This window comes from Acomys minous (genome assembly GCF_964271855.1).
Source record: "Acomys minous genome assembly, chromosome: 12".
NCBI classification, from domain to species: Eukaryota; Metazoa; Chordata; class Mammalia; order Rodentia; family Muridae; genus Acomys; species Acomys minous.
In genome coordinates, this window is record NC_140493.1 from 27,052,917 (window position 1) to 27,077,974 (window position 25,058).

The 25,058-nt window shown below is 51.2% G+C and overlaps 1 protein-coding gene across 12 annotated transcripts in view; it reads left to right on the forward strand.

Moving 5' to 3' along the window:
• The first annotated feature begins 223 nt into the window (after positions 1-223).
• The window catches only part of LOC311609702 (maestro heat-like repeat family member 5), a 35,835-nt gene continuing 11,000 nt past the window's right edge, over positions 224-25,058 (forward strand). For 7 of the 12 annotated variants that reach the window (XR_014783470.1, XR_014783471.1, XR_014783472.1 and 4 more), the window contains exons 1-19: positions 271-820; positions 1,439-1,527; positions 2,131-2,303; positions 5,450-5,592; positions 7,605-7,753; positions 8,739-8,831; positions 9,037-9,153; positions 9,401-9,520; positions 10,100-10,246; positions 10,784-10,906; positions 11,000-11,076; positions 11,611-11,746; positions 15,316-15,411; positions 16,433-16,537; positions 20,589-20,724; positions 20,925-21,019; positions 22,239-22,388; positions 22,837-22,991; positions 23,829-23,973. Coding sequence is in view for 8 of the 12 variants with exons in the window: in XM_084802990.1 (XP_084659116.1) it covers positions 5,490-5,592; positions 7,605-7,753; positions 8,739-8,831; positions 9,037-9,153; positions 9,401-9,520; positions 10,100-10,246; positions 10,784-10,906; positions 11,000-11,076; positions 11,611-11,746; positions 15,316-15,411; positions 16,433-16,537; positions 20,589-20,724; positions 20,925-21,019; positions 22,239-22,388; positions 22,837-22,991; positions 23,829-23,973 (1,947 nt within the window). In the remaining 4 variants the exon portion in view is untranslated. The other 5 variants (XM_084802994.1, XM_084802991.1, XM_084802995.1 and 2 more) reach the window with 5 other exon arrangements.

The window sequence follows — 25,058 nt, forward strand, 5'->3', positions numbered from 1 at the left end:
ATTTCCAGATCAGGGGTTCTTCCCGAGGCCCAGTGAGAGCAGTGCCAGGGGACTTAAGGGGCTGTGTGTTTCTCTACGACAGCTAACCTTTCTACCTCCAGGCTACACAGCTGTTGTCTTCTCTGTTACCCTGGGGTGGGGGTTACTGGCAGTCTTTCAGATCTGCGGGTGGCAGTTGGCTTAGCCACACCCCTTCCAACTGTCATTCTGAGGGGCATTGCAAAGCCTAGTACAAACGCTCTGAGGTAGCCTAGGTGAGTCCACAGGACTGTGTATGTCCTGAGACCATCCAGACAATGTTCATTGCTTGGCCATCAAGTCATCAGTCAGACTTAGAGCCTAGTGGGGACCATCACAAGCCAGATGCAGAGCTGCATATATCACGGGAGCCCTAGGGAGGGTCCTGACCACTTGTCCCAGCCCATCCAAGTCATGAAGCTGACTTTGCCAAGCAGCTGCACATAGCGTTCAAGCCTCCTAGGAGACAAAAGTATCTTCCTGGGATGGTCAAATAGCCAGCAAAGGTTTTTATAAAAAGGAGCTCCTCCTTGGAGCTCTGATAGGCTATTTCCAGCAGCCCTGGGTTTTTTCAGATGACACAAGAGCCTGATTGCCACAGGGTTGGGTAATACATCTGTCTCTGGGCATTACTCCTCAACTGCCCTCAGTGTCAGTTGAGTTGGAATCTTCGGGTGAGGTTTCCTCCTGCCTTCCAGGAAGTGGCTGTTGGGAACTTGTCATTCAAGGCCTCTGGGGCTTCTGGTTGGATTTCTCATGACACAGTCCCCACTAAGCCTTGGGGATAATAACTCAAAGACAGGTCCGTCTTTTGGGGAGGCATTCGTTCTCCCTTAGTGAAGCCCCATAGTTGACTTAACTGGGGACTAGTCTAGTTTTTGTCATCTCAGAGTACCGTTAAAGGCTGTCCCCTGCCTAGGAGAACCAAATCCCAGGGCGAGGGATTGGAGTTTCCTTTAGACTTCTCAACAGCAGATGACAGATGGACTCCTGGGTGCACATGCGCACACTCTGAACAACGAGAAACACCCTCTCTCTCCCTGATTCCTCTCTGTTAGCAAGTTCAGCATGCCTGCCCTGTTTTTTATTTTTTTACATCCTTCTGCTTTCTCTCCCCAGCCGAGGGCCCTCTCTGGACAGCCAAGTGACTACAGAGAATCTCAATATTAACTTCTCCTTAGGAATGGGGTGGGGGGAGGGGAGCCACACCTAGTGTCGGCTGGTCACCATCCCCCTACGAAGCCTGCCCCGACTTCAGGAAGCTGTCAGAAGTTCCAAGGCAGCTTCTCCACTCTTGGCTATGGTTAGTCTCATTTCTCCCTTCCTTGAATCTTGACACAAGCAGAGCCCAAGTCTACAAGTTTACTCATGCCTAGATGCAAACACCCCCTAGTCGCACAGCCTCCCTTTTTCTCCTCAGGCTGCTCAAGGCCACCAGGCCCAGGACTTCAGTGCTAGCAGAACCCTGGACTAGTCCTTGCCTCTCAGTTTCCCACCTCACAGCCAGAGGTATGATTTTACAGACTGTCTTCTGCTTGCCTTTCAGATACACACACATACACCACCGCCACCACCGCCACCACCACCACCAACCACCTCACAGCCTTTTGAGTTTTAAGTAGTATTTTTTTTTTCTGGCAATAGCACCCCCTCCCCCGCCTAGAAATTTTAAAAGAGGATTCAGAAAATAAAATCTATAACCACAATGTCTGGGGAAAGTGGATCTTAAATTAGAACTCTGAGTTTTGCCCCTGAGCAAGACAAGGTCCATGTTGTTAGTATCTTGGGAACTGGTTTCCAGCACTGCCCACTAGGCATCTCTTTTTGACCCCTGTGCCTATTGAAGGCCTGGAAACAATCATTAAATAGCGAATTTTTAGGCATCTCAAGTTCCCCAGTCCCTCGGACTAAATTCCTAAATGTGGAACCCAAGAACAAGCAGGCCATGCCCCCCAGATACGGGAGTCTTTGATGACAAATGACCTAGGCAGGTGCAGGTGACCAGTGACCATTCTCAGCACGTCTTGGTGCTAGCTGTCCTCTGAGTTACTATCCAAGCCACCCATGTGCATGTGTGAGCAACAGGTCTTTTCCATGTGTTTCTTTGCTTAGCCTGGAGGAGGTCACCTCTAAGCTGCCTTCCAGCACACAGAAGAGTCTTCAGCAGCAGCTGCAGTGTGCACAGGCTGGGCGCTGACCTCTTGGTGGCCCTCAGAAGCTCACTACCCACAGGAGCACAGCACTAACCCAGAAAAGGAGTATACGGATACGACTGGAGAGCTCAGGTGAGAGAGGCCACAGCAGAGGGCTGGAAGGGTGGCAAAGGAGTGAGGGGCGTATAGGCAGTCAAGAAAGAAACAGTCCAGGTAATAAGACAGTTTATACAAAGCTGGGGATGGGTTCCTTGCTTCTCCCTTCAAAGAACTAGAGAGGACGGTGGCTTCGTGAGGTTAGGGGGCTGTGGCTGAGTGGGCCAAGCTACGGAAGATGTGCAGGGGCTACAGGGACTGTGGCGCTGGGGACTGGAAGGTTGAGAGAATAAGGAGCTGAGAGTCCCTGGAGACAGTGGAACCTAGAAGGATCCGAAAAGCTGATTTCTAGGTTCTCTGGATGGCCTGGCTAGGTGCAAGCTGATTGCACTAGGTTGAAGAGGAGGGGACGTTTGCATTGGGGAAGCTAGCACAAGCAAGGAATCGGAGGGCAGGGCTGGGTAGAACAGACAGTGATGGCTCCTCTATTCTCTGCAGCCTCTTGTACAGACCTTATCTGCTATCTGTAGCCGCACTTGAATCCCCCTGGGCTTAGCGGCTCCCTCACCTTGGGTTATTGTTTGTTCCCTTTCTTTGGTTTCCTTGTCATATCTAATCTCCATGCGGCCTTCTAGACTCTGTTTCCCTTCCCTTCTACCACAGGCTTGGGAACAGTCACCTAAGAATGGCTCTTGTGGCTTCCATGAAGAGATTGTAAGGGGACAATTTGCAAACTAGAGGTTCAGCTTCCCTGGAGTTTTTTTTTTTGAGATCTGTGCAGACCTCGCTTGATGAGCTATTAAGGGCACTACGTGGTGGAAAGAATTCAGGATGGAACAGCCTAAAGCTGCCGAGGCTAGACATGATCTCAAGACATTGGCATGACCATTGTGGCTTGGAAATCAAGAGCCAGCTCCAGCTGAGGTGGACAATAACTAAAAGCAGATTGGGGGGGGGGGCTCTAGCCAGGGTCTCTTACACAGCTGTCAATAGGTCCTTGTGTCTCTATTCAAAGAACTAAAGAGGACTGTGGCTTCATGAGGGCAGGGGGCTGTGGCTGACCATAAGAGACTTGGCAGGGAACTGTAGGTCCAGGCACTTTGTTATCAGCTAGGACCTTGAGGCCTCAGATGATCAACAGGCTTCTGGAAATGGTGCAGTGTTAAATGCCACCAACACTGCCTGGGCCCAAGTCAACCTCTGGCACTGGGAAGGATAGGGCACAGAAGATGGGGAATGGGCTTGAGCCCCACTTGATGCTCTCCCCTCAGCTAGGAGCCCTCTCCTTGTTCTTCCCCATCCATGGCCATGCTTGCCCAACCAGTCACTCAGTCTTATACTCCTCGCTTGCTCATTCGCTCTCTAGCTCTCTCACCTGTAGCCACACATTGCTTATCTCGTAGTATTTCGTCCTTCCTGGTACAGTGGGCACCTACAGTGCCAGGCCTGCTGAGTGTAGAGGTCTGAAGGTAAACAGAGCTTTACTCTCAGGAGAGGTAGGTCTCCAGTGCCATTGTTAATGGGAGAGAGCATGTGGAAGCTTAAAACAAAAGTCATAAGGAAGCCCCAGGCAGGCCTGAGCCATCAGAACATGCAAAGAGCTACAGAGATGTGAATAGGATGGAGGCGAGTGTTCATGACAAGGAGCCACAGGTTGTGAGGAAGTAGGCTCTATGTTAATTGCTTGACTAGTACTTGACAGAAGCAAGGGGGAAAGTTAATTTTGGCTCACAGCTTCGGGGAGGTCTCAATCTACCACAGCAAGGAACGCATGGCAGAGAAGAACAGCTCAAATCCTAGGAGGCCAGGGCACTGGAGAATGTTGGCCCTCCACCCACTTTCCACTTTCCCCCTTTTATTCCATCTGAGACTCCCAGCCTATGAAATGATGCCACCCAACATTTGGTCAGGTCTTCTCCTCTTGACTGATCCCTTCTGGAAGCATCCTCACAGACACACTCAGAAGTGTGCTTGGCCAATCTCCTGGGTGCTTCTAAATCCACTTAGGTTAACAATGAAGGTCGGGTAGGGGACTGAGGTGAAAGTTTTGCAATAGAATTGCAAGTCAGAGGGGGAAATGCTAGGGAGTGGACCTCGGGGCAGTTGCGAGAGTCCTATACTCAACAAGGGTGTGAATGTGAGATGAGCTAGCTGGGGAAACTGGCTAGCCTGCTGCCTAGGGGTTTGGTGTACACCCCAAATGGGCAAGGCTGGGCAGATGGGACATTTGTTCAGGGTTCTGGGGAGATGTCCCAAGTATGGGGTGAATCTGTTGCCAACATCTGAGACCAGGTAGGTACTCTTAACTGCGGGCTTCCAGGTGGCCTTGTTGACACATAGGGTTCCCAGATCTCAGTATCATAAGGTGCATTTTTTAACAAATCCAAGGACAACCTCTGACACCTATGTGTGAGTGGGATGGCTGATCCATGAAGAAAAAGGGACCAGAGCCAAGTTTTGGGGCTGCCAGAAGAAAGGATTGTCAGGGTGAAGGTGGCAGAGTGGGCTCAGAGTCACCATCACATGCATGTTAAGCAGCTGTCTTAGTCAGTATTTTATTGCTGAGAAGAGACACCAGGACCAAGGCAAGTCTTATAGAGGAAAGCATTTGATTGGGGGCTTGTTTACAGTTTCAGAAGTTTAGCCCCTTATCAGCATGGCTGCATGCAGGCAGGCTCTCAAGCAGTAGCTGAGGACTTCATCCTGATCTGGAGGGAGACAGAGAGAGACAGAGAGAGAGAGAGAGAGAGAGAGAGAGAGAGAGAGAGAGAGAGAGGGAGATATTGGTCCTTGTGGCATGGGCTTTTGAAAATGTAAAGCCCACCCCCAGTGACACACTTCCTCCAACAAGGCCACGCCTACTTTAACAAGACCACACCCCCAATCCTTCTCAAATAGTGTTCCTCCCTGATGGCTAACTGCTCAAATACATGAGCCTATGGAGATCATTCTTATTCAAACCACCACAGTAGCTGAGCAGGAAAGACTGGACCATGGCCTTCTGGACCTCACACTGTCTACAGGACCAACTGTGTTGTCTCTGGAGTGAATAAGGGAGGCCAAGGAGATGCGTGAATTGACCAAGGGAGGAGGGAATGGAAAAGCTTGGGGAGGTTAAGAGTCCCTGTGGCCTTGCTCTGTCTCCAGGTAGGTAAGAGACATGGATGTCTTGTCCTTTCCAGGTCCTGCCCTCCAAAAAAAATCACTGGTTCCATTTTGGCTATGGTTGGCGATGGCTCCCATCAGTCCACACGTAGATTCACGCCTTCTTCCCATGGGAAGGCCAACCACCCACTGCCCAGGCAGGAGCAAGAGTTGGAGCTTAGTAAGTGGGGTACACAACAAGTGGGACTTAGGGGGTTGGCACACTGCTGAGGGAGGCCAAGGACCCTTGAAATGAGCAGGGGCTGAGGTCATATGTTCACATCTATACAGCACATGGGTTGGGGTTCATTCAGACTCTGACTTCCTGAAGCAGGGCACAGGGCAGACAGGGCCTTGGGCAGAGCCCACTCACCCCCATGTCTCCATCCCCAGGAAGGACAGCTGAAATGGTGCCGCCATCCCTATATCCAAGAAGTCAGGTGGGGCAGACTCAGTACCATTGCCACCCCACTGAGCAGGGACCTCACAGCTACTCTTGTGTCATTCTTAGGGCTCTGGGAATATAAGGGGTGGCCTGGATCATCCAAGGACTGTTAAGAAATAGCTATGCTTACTGGGGTGGGGTATCAGTGCCTGGCCAGTAAATAGGCAAACGTTTTTACTGCATGATCAAATATGTGTAAGAATGAATGAATGAATGAATGAATGAATGAATGAATGGCTTCTAGTGGGTTGTGCAGTGTCCTGGCTACCAGCACAAGATAAGGTGAGTGATACCTTCAGATGCTAACAGCAGGATTCTTTCTGCCAGAACTGCACAGGGCTGAGACCAAGGCTCAGGTGAGGACCCTGTTTAGCCTTTCTGGTACCAGATCCTATAGGGCATAGTTTGCTAAGGTTGAGTCTGACAAGAGCCCTGTGGTGAGGGAGCCTATGTGTATGAAGCATAGTTGGACTTTATTTGTACTTCATCATGACTGGCTTTGCAGCCATTCAGAACTTTGTCTGTGTGTCATAATACAGACATGATAAAAATCTCTAGGGTTTCCCCACTGGTGAGAAAGAGACTCTTTATATATGTATATCTTAGCTCTTTATGGTGATGACAATATACCTGGAGTAAGAAAGATGCTTTGGGGTTCATTGCGAGTACTCGGTGCATGATGGGCTACTTTTATGGCCATGGGCCTACACTAAGCAGAACAGTGTCATGGTAGAAAGACCAATGGGCAAATCTCACCAGATGGTGGTCTGGGAGCAGGGAAACAGGAAAGGGCCAAGAAGAAGATATCCCTCCCGGTACCCCAGTGGCCTACTTGCTCTATCCAGGCCACATCTCCCAATAATACCATCAATGCTGACCCCACCAGCAAAGGATAAGGCCATGGAGTGGATCAGAGCCCTCATGGTGTTGTCGTCTGTGTGGACCAAGACTTCAGCCCACAAGCCTTTTGGGGAGGAGCACATGGAATCCATAATGGTGTGGCTCTAACCATGCCTTCCTGTTTGCCCTTGCAAACTGAGGGATTTTTCAGAGAAAGACTCCCTTTCCAGCCACATGCCTGTACGATGCAACTGTCTTTCCTCATATTTACACATTCTCATCTTTGTCTCACAAGTAGATGGCAAATTACAGCTCCAGGGGCCACCTTCCCACTCCATTGATAGTGAGCACAGCCTTTTGGGTCTGTTTATGGGGGGGTGGGCTGAATGGCTAGTTAGTTAGAAGCCTCCATGTGTCCACATACCTCTTGCCATAGATGCATGCAACTCCTTTCCAGCTCACTGGGGAAGTGTCTGCCCCCTTGGAGTGCTGCTTAGGCTTGGAGATGACAAATCCCATGGTGGCTTATGGAGGCTTGCTTTCAGCTTTGTGATTTAAACAAGGGAGGTGGCTACCATGTCAGCATGTTGCTCCAAATGACCAGCAGTTGTGGCCATATCCTTGGCCTCTGTCTAGTCTCTGTCCCCAAGCCAACTGGCTGAACCCTGATCTGATGCTGAGCTGGCCGCCAGGCCTCCTTGATGTGTCTATGTTGATGGAAGCAAGTGTGCCTCCAGAGTCTGTCCCTTCAGTGTGCCAAGCAGGGACCTGGTGCTGGGTGGACCTGTGATCTCCAGCAGCGTTCTCCTCCTCCTTCGCACCCAGCCCAGGAAGGTTATTGGTCCTTTGGTTTTGAGGGACTGGTGGGTGGGGCTTGTACTGCCCCTTTGCTTCTGGAATCATTACAGATAACTTGGATTTGGGGCTCTTGGGAGAGCACTTGAGTATCCACCCATCCTTGGAGGACACGGTAGCCAATAAGATCAAGAACATGATGTTTACAGAGCAGGGCCTGGCACTAAACACCATCTGCCACTTCCTAGAGAAGCACAGCAAGGTAGGATCAAAGAGATTGATGCTCCCCACTGGGTGGGAGATTTGTGAGGCCAGGGAGAAAGTCAAGACACCCTCCAGGACCTGTCCCAAGTCATTATGTTAAATTCACCAACCTACCACCCCTGGACTCCTACAGATCTTGGTCATCCCTGAAGCTCCTAACCATCTATGGGAAGGTGTTGGAGGGCTTCAGGGAGTTGGGGAAGATGTCTAACTTCCCACCTACTGGAGGGAAGGTGGTGTCTACTCAGGGTCTCTTCCTGTCAGGGTTGGCCAACGTATCTCCAGGCCCATGAAGGCTCCGAAAGCCCTCATGGCAGAGTGCTGCCGGACTGTCTGCCTGGAAGTTCCCTTGTCCTCTAATGCCAGAGTGGAGGCCAGAGAAAACACCAGGAGTGGCTGAGGTCTTGGGATATATAGGACTGTTCCTGGTTCCTCACCATCAAATTAGTTTTCAATGACTAACCTCTCACAGCTGTTGTCCCGCTGCGTCAATTAGAGTGGAGCCTTCTTTGAGGGCTACAGCAGGACTGTGTGCTTAAAGAGGGAGGCTAGGGAGGCTAGCCAAACACTCACAGCTGGGCATTGGGACTGGGAATCTAAGCTCAGGTAGGGAGGGGGAAACCATCCAGTCAGAACAGAATGGGCAAAGGCCCAGTGAGGCCAATACAGAGGCACGATAAGCTGGGAACATATCAGAGGACTACAGGACTGACTGTGTCTGCTAAGAATGTCGGTCTCTGTCATAAGGGTCTCAGGGCTACAGCAGAGGCAAGCGTGGCCAAATTTACTGAGACTCTAGCCCCTGGAGCATCCTTACCTTTGGTTTTTTTCTCACCTGTTTGAGAAAAGGCTGTCCTCCATCTTCTCAGGGTCCTGGTAGCCCTACATCTGTCCTGGTGGTTCTAGCAAGCAGTGTAAGACTGCATCTTACCCTGGTGATTGGGTAGGGACAGACAGGGCCTGAGTGCCAGTTTTCCCCACAGCTCTGGGGAAAGCAGGAGGTGTCATACAGGGATGCTTCTGTGCAAAAGCTCCTAGAGTTCCTCAGCCTGGACCCCTGGAGGGTTGCTGATAAGGTGAGCAGCCCACCGGCAGCCTGCAGCTGCTTTGACCTGGTAGAAATGCTTCTGGAGGGTGACCTCCGGATGTCTTGTCCCACACAGAGGGAGGGGAAGGACTCCCTCTTGGGGAGGGAGTGACTCTGATCACACAGCCCAGCTGTGCTCAGACGAGTGGGTTTCTGACCCGCGTTAGCCTGCTTTCCACTCTGCCCTGCCCTAGGCCTTCCTCTTCTACCTCTACGGGCTGATCCTGCGCGAGTGCCTCAGCGTGGAGCAGGTGCAGTGCCACCTGGCCAGCCTCCTGGAGCTGTCCCATGAGCACTCCAGCCAGCGGGAGGTGGGTCAGCACCCTCGGGATATTGCCTTGTGCCTTCCTGTGAGTTCCCGGCCCTCAAGCTCCATTCATCATCACTGTGGTCTTGTGTGGCTCTCACTGCATGGGACACTTTGTCAACTTTGTCAGCTTTCCACCAGCCCAGTCCCTGGGAGGCAGCCTTGGTGGAAGAAGAGGCACCAGAGAGCTTGACGAGGAGGGGCCTGCACTCTCACTTGTGGCCTGCCTCACAGGGTCCTCTGGTCCGCAGGGCATTGCACTGGCTGTGGGCCTGGCCTCCACCAAGCACTTTGAGGAGGTATGGGCCCTGTTGGAACACCTGGGCCGCACCAAGTTTCTGCGTTCATCTGTCATGTCTGAAGACAGCCAGGTAGGGAGCATGTCAAACAGGGCAGCACTGGACAGAGAGGGTACCAGCCGCCACATGCCCATTGGTGACACCAGGACTCTTGCCTTCCCTTAGGGGCTGGTGAGGGGGGGGGTGACACAGGAGGAATGAAGTACCTATTGTGTACCCAGGCTTCATTAGGTGTCCCTTCCGTAGGACCTTGGGAATGGAAACTGTTGAACTAAGGATCTTGGGCCAGGGAGCCCCTAAGACTTTTGAGTGCTATGCCAGGCCTTAGCCTCAAATTCTCACCTGTGCTCTGGACCCAGTAAATACACTGAGCAGCTCCACTTTCCTGGCCAGTTCCAAGCCTAGTAGTTGTGCTGGGTAGTCATCAAAAGAATCCCAAAGGAGGAGGCTTGCCTGGGGAACCAACCAGAAGGACTTCCTAGATAGGAGGGCTAGTGGCAGCCCTAGGCCTGGCCCTGCGAAGGAGGGATGCTTCTGGCTAACACCCTACGTCACCCAGGAGCTTCAACTTTCTCCTTGGCAGGAGGGAGGTGGGGGCTGGGTGGGCTGAGAGCTTGGCGCCCTCCAGCCTAGCTGTCACCCTGCCAACAGCCATCAGACAACCTTCGATGGAAGTGGGTCAGCAGCACCTCCCTGCTCTGCTATGGGCAGATAGCCAAACACGCCAAGGAACAGATCCTGCCCTGGGTGGACAACATCGCCTCGAGGATGGTGTACTATTACTCCTGTGGCCCCTGTGTGAGGCCTGCCCCCACCTCCCCGCAGAAAAGCAGGGTGGGCCGGGCACCTGGGTTAACTCACCGTAGCACCCCTGTATGCATTCACAGGACATCCCTGGTGTCTCAGGAACAGAGCCCACTCGGGGTCTGCTCCCCACACTCTGGGGTCCAGTGCTCTGGCTACAGGTGGCTGGGATAGGGCTGTGTCAGTCCAGGGTAGGGAAGTTGACCCAAGGAGAAGGGAGCCTTGTACTTGGTTTCCTCACCCCACAGAGGTCTGAGTAAGATTGCTGCATGAATGCAACGGCTCTGTGTCCTGAGTATGAGCTGTGTTGTGTATTTTGTATGTATTTGTGTGTGTGTGTGTGTGTGTGTGTGTGTGTGTGTATGTGTGTGTGTGTGTGTGTAGGGGAGGTGTCTGTGTGTGTGTTGTGTGTGCAAGGTACACACCTCGCTCGCCCCCTGATCGAGGTGACTGCTTGGGTTATGTGACAGGATACTAGGGGAGTGTGAGAGTGTGCCTTGACTTGGTCTCTGGCTCACCTGTGGGGGACAGGATGAGATCCTGAAGTCAAGTTTCCTCTCTGCGGCCATCCTGCTCACGAGATCACTCCAGGAAGAGTATGGCTCCCAGAGGTACAAGTTCACTCAGATCCCAGAGATCATCCAGTGCCTCTTGGTGAGTGATATTGGGGTCCACTGTGGGTGTTCCCAGGGATCAGAGTGGCCAGCCAGAGGCTGTGGCCTCACTTGTCCTTCTTCTGCCCTCCAGGGCATCCTCCTGAAGGAACCCAACTCCTTAACCACCTTCTTCCGGCAGAAGATTATACTGGTCATCTCAGGCCTGAGGTAACTCTGCTAGGGTATGGGGAAGGAAGACAGGCAAGGTCCTGGGTTTGTGGTGGCAGGCAGTGTGTGAGGGGGTGGGGACTAAGGGGGACACCAGAATACTAGATGTGCTGAGGCCCTTCATATTGTGCCTAACAGATTAAGCGTACTTTCCTCCATGGCCAAGATAGATTAATACTGGCAAAAGCTGAGCTCTGGCCACAGGCACACACTGAACATCATCCTGAGCATAGACTGGGCCCTAACCTGGGTCATTCATTCAGAAAGCCTACCTTTTTACCTTTAGATGCCGGATCTTACCACCGTCTATCTAGTTTGGACCTGACCTGACCTCTGACCCTAGAAAGTGTTTAGGTTTCCCCCAAGCAAGTACCAGTGAATTAGAACAGCTCGGCACAGCCCCTGTCATGTTAGCTCTTCTTATTCCACTGGGCCAAGACAGGGCCTATTTTCATACTCTAACTGTGCTAACACCTCTTTGCTGGGTGCTGGGAGCCCCTTGGGCCAGCCTTGCACCCCTTTCTTCTCTTGCAGTCACCTGCCACCCAGACTCAAACCCATGCTCAAGTCCCAGGTCCTGCAGACCTGTCTGCAGAGCATGTACATGCTTCCCTCTCCCGAGGCTTTGAAGAGTGGCTCACCTTCTTTGGAGCAAGCCCCAGATGTCATGGTGAGGCCCTGGGCTTAGCGTGTCTCCCTCCCAGCGGTGTGGGTTCCTGGTGCTAAGCCAGGGGGTTAGCCTTGTCTGGTGATTGGCAGAAGGAGGAGCTTTGTGTGGGTTTACAGTCATCTTGCCTGGGAGCACAGACTTGTTCCAATCTTAGGAAGCCTAGGACCTTGGAGGTTTTCTGCTCAAACAGACCCTGGTCTCACTCAGTGCTGCTCTGCTTTGGCAGCATTCTTGGAAGCGTGCCTTCCTGTACCTTGTACTCATTGACTTCGAGTGAGCTGACAACCCTCAAAATGCTGCGATGCATTCTAGTCCTTGGCTGTGCAGGTCTACCCTGCTGTGTCAGGGAGAGTTGAAGCAGGGACAGGGCTGGCTGTCACTCACATGCCCCTATCACCCTCGCTGGCACTCAGCTAAGACATGTTCCATTCCAGGCTATACCCAAGGTGGGTTAGACCACTTCTGTCCACAGCAAGTGAAGGGAGGGTGCCATGTTGCTGGGAAGAGGCCTGTTTTGGGGAAAAAAGCCATCCAGCTTCTGAGGGTGGCTAAGCTTTGCTCAGCAGAATAAGCAAGGAAAGAGACAAAACCTCTAGAGGCAGTTTGTTTCCTGGCCCTGGAACCAGGGTCCTTAGAGAGGCCCAGTGGATGTGGGGAGCTGAACTGTGGCCTTAGGTTAGGCTCCCGAACACACATGAGACACAGCCTTGTGGATGGTCTAGGCTCGTGCTAAGAAAGCCCAGGGAAGTGAGAAAGATGGAGGCGTCTCTCTCAAGGTGAACTTCCACTCACCTCCGTGTGGTCACAAAGGAGGTGGCAGCCATTCCTGTGTGGAATTCAACTGGGACCATCTGCTACCGCATCAGCTGATTGCTGGCAGCTGGCCATAGCCTTGATTCACTGTTACCTGCATTCTGGCTCCTGGAATGAGCACCTTGCCATGCACTCAGCTTTGGTGAAATGTATACTCAGCTCTCACAACTAACTTTAAAATAGGATACTATGTAGGATTTTTTTTTAAGACTAAGTTTTTAAGACTGTGTGTGTGTGTGTGTGTGTGTGTGTGTGTGTGTGTGTGTCGTCTGTCTGTATGTCTGAGTCTTGTGTGTCTGTATGTCTGTCTATCTGTGTGTCTGTCTGCTTCTCTCTCTGAGTCTGTGTCTATGTATGTGTGTATGTGTGTGTGTGTGTGTCTGTGTGTCTCTGTATGTGTCTGTGTGTGTATGTCTGGTGTACAGTGACACACATGTGGAGATCAGAGGAGAGCTTGTGGAAATTGCTTCTCTTCTTCCACCATGTGGGTCCTAGGGATCTAAGGCAGGTCTCCTGGTTGGACAGCAAGGGCCTTTACCCCCAGGAGACATCTTGCCAGCCCTACTATGCGGTTTCTAAGGCTCCTCTTGCACTCTAGATGTAAGCTTGTAGTCGGCATTTGAAAATCTTTTTCTCAAGTTCGGGCTTTCTTATATTCTCTGGGCTGTGACTTCTGAAGGAAAATTGCTACTGGTTGCAAAAATGCTGTTGTATTCTTTTATGGCCTGGGCTTAGGTATGATGTCTAGGGAGTTTGCTTAACCCAGGGACACAAAGGCTGCCTGGGTTTCCTGTTGGAAGTTTTGTAGTTTGAGGGTTCAGCTATATTTTGTGGAGGCAGCTGAAAGGAAGCACCATAGCTATAAAGAACAGAACATTGCTTCCCACAGGCCTGGAGGCTGCAGGCGTCCTCCACAAGCCCATGTGTCTGAATTCTCCGTCTCCAGATGGTGGTGCTGTTTTGGAGCTGGGGGTGGGGGTAGGGGGCCGTTAGATGGAGGAGGTGGGTCGCTGGGGTGAGCCTGGCCCTACTTCCAGTCTGAGCTTTCTCTTTTCTCTGAGTCATGTGAGAAAGTCTGCTGCAAGCTCCTGCCACCACAGCCCAAGTAGCTAGCTACGGTCACCATGCCTTGCCATCAGGATGCACTGTATGGGCTGAGCTGTGGGCTCAAACAAAGCTTGAAATCGCTTCTGTTGGGTATTTGGGCACAATAACGATGCTCTTGCTGGTCAATGCAAGTCGGGGTTGGGTTGATAGGTCCACAGGTCCATGCTGCTGCCTTCAGAGGCCTGAGGCATTCCTTCTAGGAACACATATTCAAGGAAAGCCAAGGTTCTTGACTTTGAGCAAAACAACAATTCCAAGACGACCCAGTCTGAGGCAGCATTGGGTATTATTAGGAACAGAGTTTATCATAGACTTAGCACAGGGTTGGACAGAAGTAGAGGCACCCAAAGACATATCCGACATACTCAAGTGTGAAAAGGTCAGGCTTAAATGTCTTAGCTGTGGGCACACAGGTGACTGCTATCAGTGTCTCTCCAGCTCCAGCTCACACCTTCTTTTGGTAAATGGGATTCTTAGGTGCTTCCAGAAGCGGATAGGATGGCAGTCTGATAGAGCGAGAGGATGCGTTGCTAGGGCCACATGAGGGGGCTAAGCCATATCTTTCACTGGGAGTGGGTTCTCCTCTCTTGCCTGTGAGACTCCTAGAACACTGCAAGTTTCTAATTTGGGAAAGGAGTAAGGCCGTCCTCAGGTCTACTCAGCCTTAAGCATGCTCATTGCTATTTTAACTTTGTTGTTGGTTGGTTGGTTGGTTGGTTGGGTTGGGTTTCTTAGATTTTTTTTTTTTTTTTTTTTTTTTTTTTGGTGGGGACAGGGTTTCTCTGTGTAGCCCATGCTGTCCTGGAATTTACTATGTTACATTCTTGTTTGAAATATCTCTACAAAAGAGCATTGCCTCCATGTCAGTAGCCGTCACAGTGGATGGTATTGGCTGTGCCAGAATTCTCGACCTCTTTTAATGACCTGCTTGGGCCTTCTGGATGTGTTTGTTCCATCTTGGTTTTATTTCCATCTTAGATCCATCCTTCACCTTGACAGAAAATTATCATCTAAAAAAAATCTTTTCATCCAGATTATTTCCTTTCTCTTTTAAACTTTATCAAGAATATGGGGGTGGAGGGAGCCTGGCCATGGTGATACACACCTTTAATCCCAGCACTTGGGGGGCAGAGGCAGGAGAATCTCTGACTTTGAGGCCAGTTTGGTCTACAGAGAGAGATGCAGGACAGCCAGGGCTACACAGAGGAATCCTGTGTTGAAAAAAAAAAAAGCTAACAACTAACTAAACAAACAAACACAATGTTTCATTTGTATCTGCTATGTTTTCAATGGCTGAGACATAGGCCAAAAATCCTTCTTGGGAAGACAGGTGAGCAGGAAAGAAAGCAGAACAGCAGGTATTATCAGTGGCTGCAGGAGATGAGCGAGCAGAGCTGGGAGGGACATGCCTGAGCAGCTGCAGGGACCTGTATGCTCACCCCACACACCTCCTCCTGAAAACACCCCCCATCCCACAAACAAAAACAAACTAGCCTGGAGGCAGGTCTCACTTTGCCGGCCATTGCCAACTGCGTGGTCTGGCCTCACCTGTCAGTGAGTAGATACCTCTCAGCCCTCGGGCAGGAGCTGGAGAGACCAAGAGGTGACCTGGTGGTCATGTGATGCGAACTGGCCCTGTCCTTTGCCAGGTGGTGTACAAGAAGACGGAGCGTGCCCTCGTCCTGCTTCTCCAGAATTTCATCACTGAGAACCCGAGCATGGATGAGATTTGCTTCCTCCTGCAGGTGAGGCCTGTGTACCACAAGTAGGGCTTCCGGCCCCAAGCAGGGCTACTGCAGAGAGAGAGAGAGAGAGAGAGAGAGAGAGAGAGAGAGAGAGAGAGAGAGAGTGTGTGTGTGTGTGTGTGTGTGTGTGTGTGTGTAGTACTAGGTAGAGACTGAACCCAGGCCCTCATACATGGATCTTCAATATGCTGGATAAGTGCTCTAACGCTGAGCCATACCCCCAGCCCTCCTGTGACAGGCTTCATGAAAAGTGAAGGGGGTTCAGAAGAAATGGGCACATAGGTGTTTCCTCTCTTTGATGTGGTGTCCCTTAATGCCTTAGGCCTCTGTCACCAAGAAGGCCATCACCATTCTAAGGCCAATATAAACAAGCTTCTTTGAGCCAGGTGTAGTGGTGCATGCCTTTAATCCCAGCACTTGGGAGGCAGAGGCAGGTGGATCGCTGTGAGTCCAGAGGCCAGGCTAGTCTACAAAGCGAGTCCAGGACAGCTAAGGCTATATAGAGAGACCCTGTCTTGAAAAACCAACCAAACAAAACATAACAACAACAACAACACAAGCTTCTTTGTAAAGCAGTCTGCTTTGGGTAATTTGTTATAATAAGGAAAGGTGGACTAACATTTATAGTGGGTTGGACTGAAACATGAGCCACAGCTGGGGCTTGTGATTGGCTCCAGAATCAGAGAGGTGGCCGTTAACCTGTGGGCTCTGACATGACTTCCAGGTAGATGGTATTGGAGTTTAGTTGAGTTAGAGGATGTCCCACTCCTGTCTACCATGGGATTCTTTGGCTAGTGTTGGAATAATCATGTTGGCTGTGTGAGATAGGAAGGGTTCTTGGGCTTTCTCTGTATCTCAGGTGGCCCAAACTTGTGAGGCACCCCAGAGCTGAAGGAGTGAGTAGTCTGATGAACAGCAGCCAATGATGTGGCTGGGTGGCTGTCACCCTGCTCTGGGCTCAGGTTGCGCTGGGTGTGATGGGGTCTGTGAGGCCCAGGTTCTCATGCTCTGCATGTCTCAGCACACAGAGAACTGGCTGAAATCTGACAAGAGCCACGAGCGCAGTCGGGCAGTGCGCTCCATCTTCCTGCTTCTGCAGTATGTGGCAGACTCGTTGAAGCTCGCTGTGAGTTCCCTATACCCCAAAGCCTCAGGGAGCACCTGATTGGGGGTGGGGTGGGGAAGTAGGGGGGGGGATGGAGGTTAGCATCCAGGTACAGGGTGAAGTCTTGTCATAGACACTCTCTGGGCCCTCAGCCCAGGGACTGTGGCTAGAGCTCAGCATGATGGCCTGACTAAATCCCTAAGCCAAGGGCCCAACCAACAGAGGGCAGAGATTGGAGGAGTGAGACACGTAGGGGTTCTGAGGAAATAGCTTGGGTCTGGCCAAGAAAGTTGCAGTGTGGAGGACCCATGTCTCACCCAGTCCTGAAAACAGCTAGTCTGAATGCTGGGAGTGGAGAAGCTTATAGGAAGGGAGTCACCTTGTCCCTGAGCTCTCACACTCCAGCTGCTCCACATGGAGGCATCAGGCTTCGACGGGGAGGACTGAGACAAGGCAAGTTCCTGAAGTGATGGGCCTCAGCCACCACCCCACACCTCAGGAAAACTGTAAGCAGGCTTCTCACAGGCCAGGTGTGGCTAGTTTAGCACTCAAGAAGAAAGGCAGGAAAATCGTATGAGGCTAGCATGAACTATACAATAAAACCCTGTCATGAGGGGGCGGGGATGGGAAAGATGAGAGAAGGAGAAAATAAAAAGGACAAAGAGGATAAGGATGACTAAAGAAAAGCTGAGAACCTCCAGGTCCCTAGACCCTCCTCATAAAGGAAAGGCAGGACGCCATTCAGGAGGCAGTAGGTATAAATAAGGTGAAACAGGCTGGGGCCATATATAGCTCACTTGGTAGAATACTCACTCAGCACTCAGCAGGTCCTAGAGACAGGAAGCTCAGAGGGTCAGGGTTATCCTTGGCTACATATTGCATTTGAGACCCCCTCATCTCAAAAACAAACTTGATAAAATTGACCTCATCAAAATAAGGAACTTTTGTGCACCCACAAGACACAGGACACAGATGGGCAAGAAGCGTGTGCAATATGTGCATCTCATATGTGCAATGTGTGCCCGGAAAACGAGATCAACTGTAACTCGGTGAAAAGCTAACCAGCCTTTAAAATGGGCCACAGATGAAAAGAGACATTGCAGAGCCTGTGAAAATAAATGTGCCCCCGCATAACTGGTCATAAAGGAAATGCAAATAAAACCACCACGAGGTACTGCCATCCACCCACTGGAAGGGTTAAATTAAAGACTGGGAACAGCAAGTGTTGGCCAAGGTGTGGAGTCCCGGAAACGTCTCGTCTAAGCGCTGGCAGCGTAGGATGTTCAAACTGCCTGCCAGAACTTCCGGCAGTTTTCTTTGAAAGTCAAACACGTACTTCTCCTCTCACCACATAGGTCTGCTCCTAGGTATTTACCAAGGAAGAATGAAACTGTAGACCCATTAAAAGATTAATGCAAGCACACCTGTATGGTTTTATTCATGCAGGAGCCGAGCTGGGAGCCCTGTAGATGTCCAGCAATAATTACAGGCAAGCAGCTGCGGCGACACCCATGCAGCCATGCACAGGGGAGAACGGAAGAGACACAGCAGGGGAGCTGAGTGTGGGGTGTTGTGCTTGAAGTGTGGAGATTAGTAAAGATGTTGGGAGGTCTGTCAGAGGGCATCATGGCTTTAGCTTACAACTGGAGTCTCAGGAGTTGGTTAGCTCCTGAGAGAACGAAAGGCTCCTTTGCCATCCATGCGCTGTTCTGACATGCACTCCCGCCGTGCGCTATCCGACACCCAGTGATGCGGCCAGAGGCCTTCTCCAGAAGCCGCTGCCAGATGCTAAGTGAACAGCTCTATCACTTACCCAGGCCCAGACACTGTCACAGCAGCAGAAAGAGGATGCAGACACGAGAATCTATTCGAATTGCCAAAACTATTGAATTTTGCACTTAATATTTGTAACCTCTCTATAACTGTAATATTAAATAAAAACGACCATAAAAGCTGCTAACAATTTCTGTAGCTTGGGTTTTTTTTTTTACAGGTATGCAGTAATATGCTGGCATGAAACTTTATTCTGTACATTATTCTAAATATTCTGAATTTTTTGAAACTTATACATGAAGGAAGTATGGAGGGGTCTGGATGCAGAGGTCTCCTGCAGACAGACAAGGACCTCCATCAGAGAGAAAGAGAGCATGGCTCTGTGCTAGAGTTGGAGCCAATCACTTGAGTCTCTTAATACATGCGGTCACCTACATATGTTTGTGTATGTAGTGATTTCAGCATGTATCGGGCTTTGTGTGTTTGTAAGGTGTGTGAGGAGTGGTGTGTGTGTGTGTGTGTGTGTGTGTGTGTGTGTGTGTGTGTAGTGTTGTGTGTGAAGTATGACTGCATTGGGACAACTGATGAAGTTTGGCTATAGACTGTGGATTTGATAATGATATTGATGTTGAACTTGACTTTTGTGACCATGACTGTTCACTTGTCACTAAGCGTCCTCATTCTTATGAAACAGACAGTGGAATGTTTGAGTCAGACATCTCCAGTCAGAAGAAGGGGTGAGGGGGTGGGACGGAGGGAACCAAACAGCAAAGAGTAACTCAGGGGAGACACTGGCTGGAGGACGCAGGAGAATTCTGAGCTAACTAGGTGTATGGTGGCTGCTGCACACTCAGGCCACAGTGCTAATCTGGGTGTTGGAATGTAGCAGGAGCTGAGACTTCAGAAAAAGCATCCGATATGGGCTTCACAGGGCAATGGATTCACAAATGATACAAAAGGCCCCAAGCTGACAGTGAGGGAATAGGGTGTCTGCTCTGTCTTCCCCCAAGCCTGGAGCAGAAGCTTCACTTTGAGAGGACAGGAGTATGAACCACAGAGGAAGAAAAGGCCACCTCAGATCAGGGCTGTCCCCAACCAAAGTCCTTGTCCTCTATGCTTCACACTCCTCATCAGACCACTTTCCAAACCACAGAGTCACTGCCAGTGTAGAGCGGCCCAGCCTGGCATGGTTTCTGTTTGGGTCCAACCTAGCACAGTGGCGCACGCCTTTAATCCTGCCCAGCACTCAGGAGGCAGAGGCAGTCGGATCTCTGTGAGTTCAAGGCCAGCCTGGTCTACATAGCGAGTCCAGGACAGCCAGGACTATACAGAGAAACCCTGTCTCGAAAAACAAAAACAAAAAAACAAGCAAGCAAGCAAGCAAGCAAACAAACAAAACCATGGTAACCACAAGAAAGAGATTGGACTGCAAACAAAACGTGGCCTGAAATGAAAAGCTGCTGGTTCCTTTCACTAGCAGCTCAGGTCCCTCAGAAGAAAGCAACCTTGGAGCCAAGACAATTTGGTACGAGGACAAAGGAGCCTATCAAGACCAATGGGAAAGAAAGCCCCGAGGAAAACCAGAAGAGCCCACTGGGTATGGGACAATGTGAAATGGATGTAGAATCCCAAGAGAAGCCAGATGACACTGTCATGGTGGAAACTGCTCACACCGGCTGAAAAACCACACCCTTACAGATAACACTATCAAGAAATCCCAAACAGGGCACACACAAATGAAAACACAGGAGAATACACCACAGCACAAATGATTAAAGACCAGCGAGAGACAGGAAAGTTCTAAAGCAGCCAAGATAAATGGATCACACACACATGTGCACACACACACACACACATGCCCATACGTGTGGATATATACTGGCACACACACATATTCGATCATGCATGTACACACACATGTGCATTCACAGACAGACACATATCCACACACTGGCACACATTCATGCACATCTCATCATGCAGGCACATATACACACACTGGCACGCATGCATGCCTACACATACACACATGCATACAAGCATGCAGGCACATAAACTTATCCACAGGGACACCTGTCTGAAGGACGTAAGAGGCGTACCCAGCCTTTTATTGTTAAAAAACAGAAATGTCTTTTCCCAAGGGAAAGGTCAGAGAGGTGAAGGCCTTCCCAAGATGGGACGCGAGCTCCTCTCAAACCCTAGCTTGTGTGTCTCCCAGAGACCCCAGGGACGGGAGTGGCAGGAAGAAGTGGCACAAGGAAGCTAGACCTGGCTTTGCTCACTGCCCCACTCTCCCCAGAAAGAGGCTGTGCCTTCTGTGCTGGGCCACCAGATAGGCCTACTGACTCTGCTGTGGCGGGACAAAGATGAATATATACAACAGTATTCTCTCCGCTGTGTCTTCCTCCTCATGCAGCTTCTGTTCCAGCAGAAGGGTGAGTGCAGCAGGGTCAGGGGGTGGGGGGTGGGGGGCTGGGAGGGTGGGTTGTGGGGCCAGCACATGATGGCCAGCGGGGCAGGGGAGGGCACCAGTGGCTCAGGGTAGGCTCTCCTTTGGCGTCACTGTGAGTGGAGACAGCAGTGCTGGAGAGAGGAGGCCGCACAGGACAGCCCTCCTGAGCACAGCCGTACACAGGGAAGTTGGTGGAGTCCACAGAATGGAGTAATATGAAGCCCTTTGAAAGCAACACGCCTAGAGAGTGGGAGATAAGCCTCTACCACATGGTGAAGGTGAGGCTGCTCAGGCTGTGCCCTGGGCCTCTCGTAGCCCTGGAACACAGTGGTTATAGGGTCCCGCCTCCCCACTCCCAGCCCTGAATAGATGGGGCCAAAGGGTCCCAGACACCTGTGCAGGCAGGTGGGATGGAGTCCTGCTCGTTCCGGGAACGTTCTGGTTCTGTACCTCCCCTTCCAGCCTCTGCATGGGTAGGACCTTTGAACCCACAGGCCGAACGTTCTCACTTGTAGCTCCCTCTGGGGACAAGGGAGGCCAGCCTATCTTGCTTTTCTGGGGGGTATATTCACTTCTTAGCACTGCCCCTCCATCCTAGGTAAGCTTGAGAGACACCCCCTCTCTGGTCTTTCATGAGACAGCCTTTCCCATATTCTTGAAGCCTGGCTTGCCTATTACATTAAAATTGAGAAGAAAGGGACTGGGTTTGTGTTGAGGCTCCATGACTGGGTGACCTTGGGTCAATCATTCCATCTTCCTGGCCCATCTTATTACCTTCCAAGTGAGTGTCACTTGAGTATGGATCCAGCTGCTCCTAAGACAGGCTAGGTCAGAAGTGGTGATACCTTCCAGCATCTGGCGTCTCCTGGGCCATGCACTAGGCTGAGTCTATTTTCCTAGTGGTCCCTCCTAAGAAGAGAAAGGCAATTTGGGTCCCACAGTTCCAAGGCAGTGGCAGAGGAACACTGGAGCTGGTCATCATTCAGATCCAGTAGGAACTGGATGCTGTGACTCTTTTTTTTTTTTTTCAAGACAAGGTTTCTCTGTGTAGCCTTGGCTGTCCTAGACTTACTTTGTAGACCAGGTTGGCCTCAGACTCATAGTGATCTGCCTGCCTCTGCCTCCCGAGTGCTGAGGATGATCTGGCTGCAACATCTGTCACCCCATTGATCATCAGGGTTGAAGCTGTGACTCTTTCCAAGGCTGTTTATCATGTTGTTCCCAGGGAAAGTCTTTGGACAAGAAGCAGCTGGGAGCTTATGGCAGGCATGCTTGTAGCTACCCAATAATGGCCCCAAGCTGGGGAACTACAGTTCATCACAGCCTGGGACAAGGGCAGGATGGGTCCTTTGGGATCCTGCAAGTCTTTGTCCATAGCACTTATGTAACTGTGTATGTGACCTTCCCTCCTTCTCTGGTAAGAGGCTGGACACTCTGCGTGGCCTGAGCCACTACTGACCAGAGATTCCCCATTCCCCAACCTTTGCCTCTACACAGACCTTCAAGGACAACCTGACAGTGGCACAGCACACACAACTGACCCTCACGCTGGTGCACAGTCTAGGCAGCTCTAATTACCTCCTCTGTGACCTTGCTGCCCAGCTCACACTGATGATCTGTGAGGAGCCTGGCTTTAGAAGGGAGCAGGTGAGGCTGGGTGGGTGTGGCTGACCTCCCTTCTCCCTATCTGTACAGACAGGCTCACGGGAGCATTCACCACACCCATTCATTCACGTGTGACCACAGTGACAAAGGGTGTTGAGCCTTGTAGCCTTTGAGTGGGATCCCATTGTACATGTGGCCAGCTGCCTTTGTCCAGCAGGTTCCTGGCCCACCTGCTGCTGCTTGGTGGGAGAGGGCAGATCTAACTTGCCCTGCAGTTTGGCTTGCCCAACTAAGTTAAAAATTCACCCTTGCAGACTTCCAGGCCCCATCCAATTGAGTGCTTGTACAGGATCAACGATGGCACTTCTCTTGGCTTGTTTACACTACCTTCCTTAAGACAGGCATGGAGAGGGAGAGCGAGCTGTAAAGCCAAGTCCTACCAGGAACTCAGAGGGCTTTGCCCTGTCTGAAGCTGCCTTCCACCTTGCAGGTGGCCGAGATCTTGCAAGGTCTGTTCCAGGAGCTGCCATATGTCCACTCCAAGAGTGTCCAGCAGACCATAAGTCATGTCACCATGGCTCTGGGGACCCAGCATACTCAGGAGGTGGTGGAGGTGGTCTTATCCTTATGTCATCCCTCAGAGAGGTAGGTCTTCCCTTGACCCAGGCACCCCAATATGGTCATCGTCCAGGCATGTGGTGGTCTTCCTTCCCTGGACCATAATTAATTACTTAGCACACTAGGCAAGAATAGGCATCTGAGGCATCTGTCTTCTTCCTGACTCCAGACTCTGGCCAGAGGGGTTCTGAAGATGCTCTAGCAGTCCCCACGTAGAAACAATCTCAGACTCACAGTCACCAGAGGTCAACCTGTAAGCAGAGTCACAGACCAGTCAGAGACTGTGAGAACACACAGTGACATCCCTCCACCTATCCACAGGCACTCCCATTGTGGTCCCAGAGCCCCAGTGGGTCTTGATTCCAGCTGCCACACTGGATAGTCTTTCAAGTGGCATTCTGTTGACAATGAAACCTTACTAATTCAGAACATGCATGTGGGGCTGGCAACAGCAGCAGAGCAATAAGCCTGCCAGGAACTCATAAGCCTGTGGCCAGCCATGTTCTAAGCACCTCATGAATATATATATATATATATACACCCTTTGACAGGAAGGCAAGTGCAACTGTGACGTTATGAGCTCTGTCTGGATTGGTTCCTGACTATACTGCCTTCCATCTTCTCTTCAGACCATCTGAGGGGCTTGCTCCCACTTCCCAAGAGAAAAGACAGGCTATTTGCTTGGGGTCCTGGAGAGAGGGACTGCAAGACTGGGACTCATGCAGAGATAAACAAAGTATCAGGCTCTGACCTCAGGGCCCCTCACCTGCTGCTCCCAAGGGCTCCCTTTCTCACATCTCTCTAATGGCCAGCATTCATAAGAGGCCTCTCTGTAGTGATGCGGCCTGGACCCTGTCCCATCAGGTGGATCCTACTGCTATGGAAGGCCCTGGCCACCAACTACCGTGTGGCTCGTCATGCTATAACTCTGCTCTACACAAAGCTGAAATTGCGGCCACCCAAGGGGCTTCTCCAGTCCACGTATCAGACCCGGCTGGTCTCCCTGATGGTGAGCATCATCCTGTTCTAGACCACCAGCTTGGTCCCCTCAGTGGCGGCAGCAGTATCCAGAACCTCAGTGGGCTCCCAGGGGGACCCTGTGCTGCCTCCAAGGACACCACTTTCAGGCCTTTATCAATGGTTTGTGGTCACTTGTGGAGATGGACAATGCATTTCACCTGCTCCAAATGACTCTTCCGCCCTGCATGCATGCCCCTCCCGTCCCCAGTGTCTGAGGTACTCACCGATGGACCAGCCAACTAGCTGCTGCCATTAGCACTTGTTTCCTCATGTGGATGCCCCATCATAGGCCATAACAGAACTAAAAATCCCATGAGCGCTTAGCAAGTGGTCCCTAGACACAATGCGAAGTAGGACAAAGTCTGGCCTGTCCTGACAAGACTCACAGACACAGTGACCATGCACTGGGCTGTGGTTGGATGTAGGGGCAAGAACAGTGAATAGAGATGGAAGAGTGATGAGAAGGCTCCAGAAGGATCTAAGGAAGTCAGAGGGATTTCTAACAGAGAAAGCAAGGCAGAGGTCTGAGGTGAAGGTGACCAGCACTGATTGGAAGCCAGTGCTAGCACCTGGACTTCCCCCAAGCTTTGGAAGGGCCCGACTTAGCAGTGACCCACTTGTTATCTCTGCCCCTTGAAAAGAGACCTTTGTGTTCAGGAGAGGACCAGTGGATATGGCACCATAGGACGGGCTAGTGGATGATTTAGGGAAAGAGCCAGGAGATATTATGGCCAAACACAGCCCAAGCCCAAAGAAATAGAGCTGGTTGGGGATAGCCACCAGAAACTCAGGGCCAGGGACAAAAAGACAATGGGACCAGGAGAGCTATTCATGAAGGAAGGTCTGAGAAGGGCCTCCCCAGAAGATGGGCATGAGGAGAGATCCATCTCAGAAGGTGGAGCAAGAAAAGTGCAGCCAACAGCACGGAAGGCAGGCTGAGCAAAGCCTGGAGGTCAGGGCCCAGCCCCAGGGAGTACAAGGGGTCCTGGTGGAGCTTCAGGGTTACTGCAAGAATCTTCAGGGATTTACCCAAAACGGGGTCTTGATGGTGAGCCCAAGGGGGCCAGATGAAGA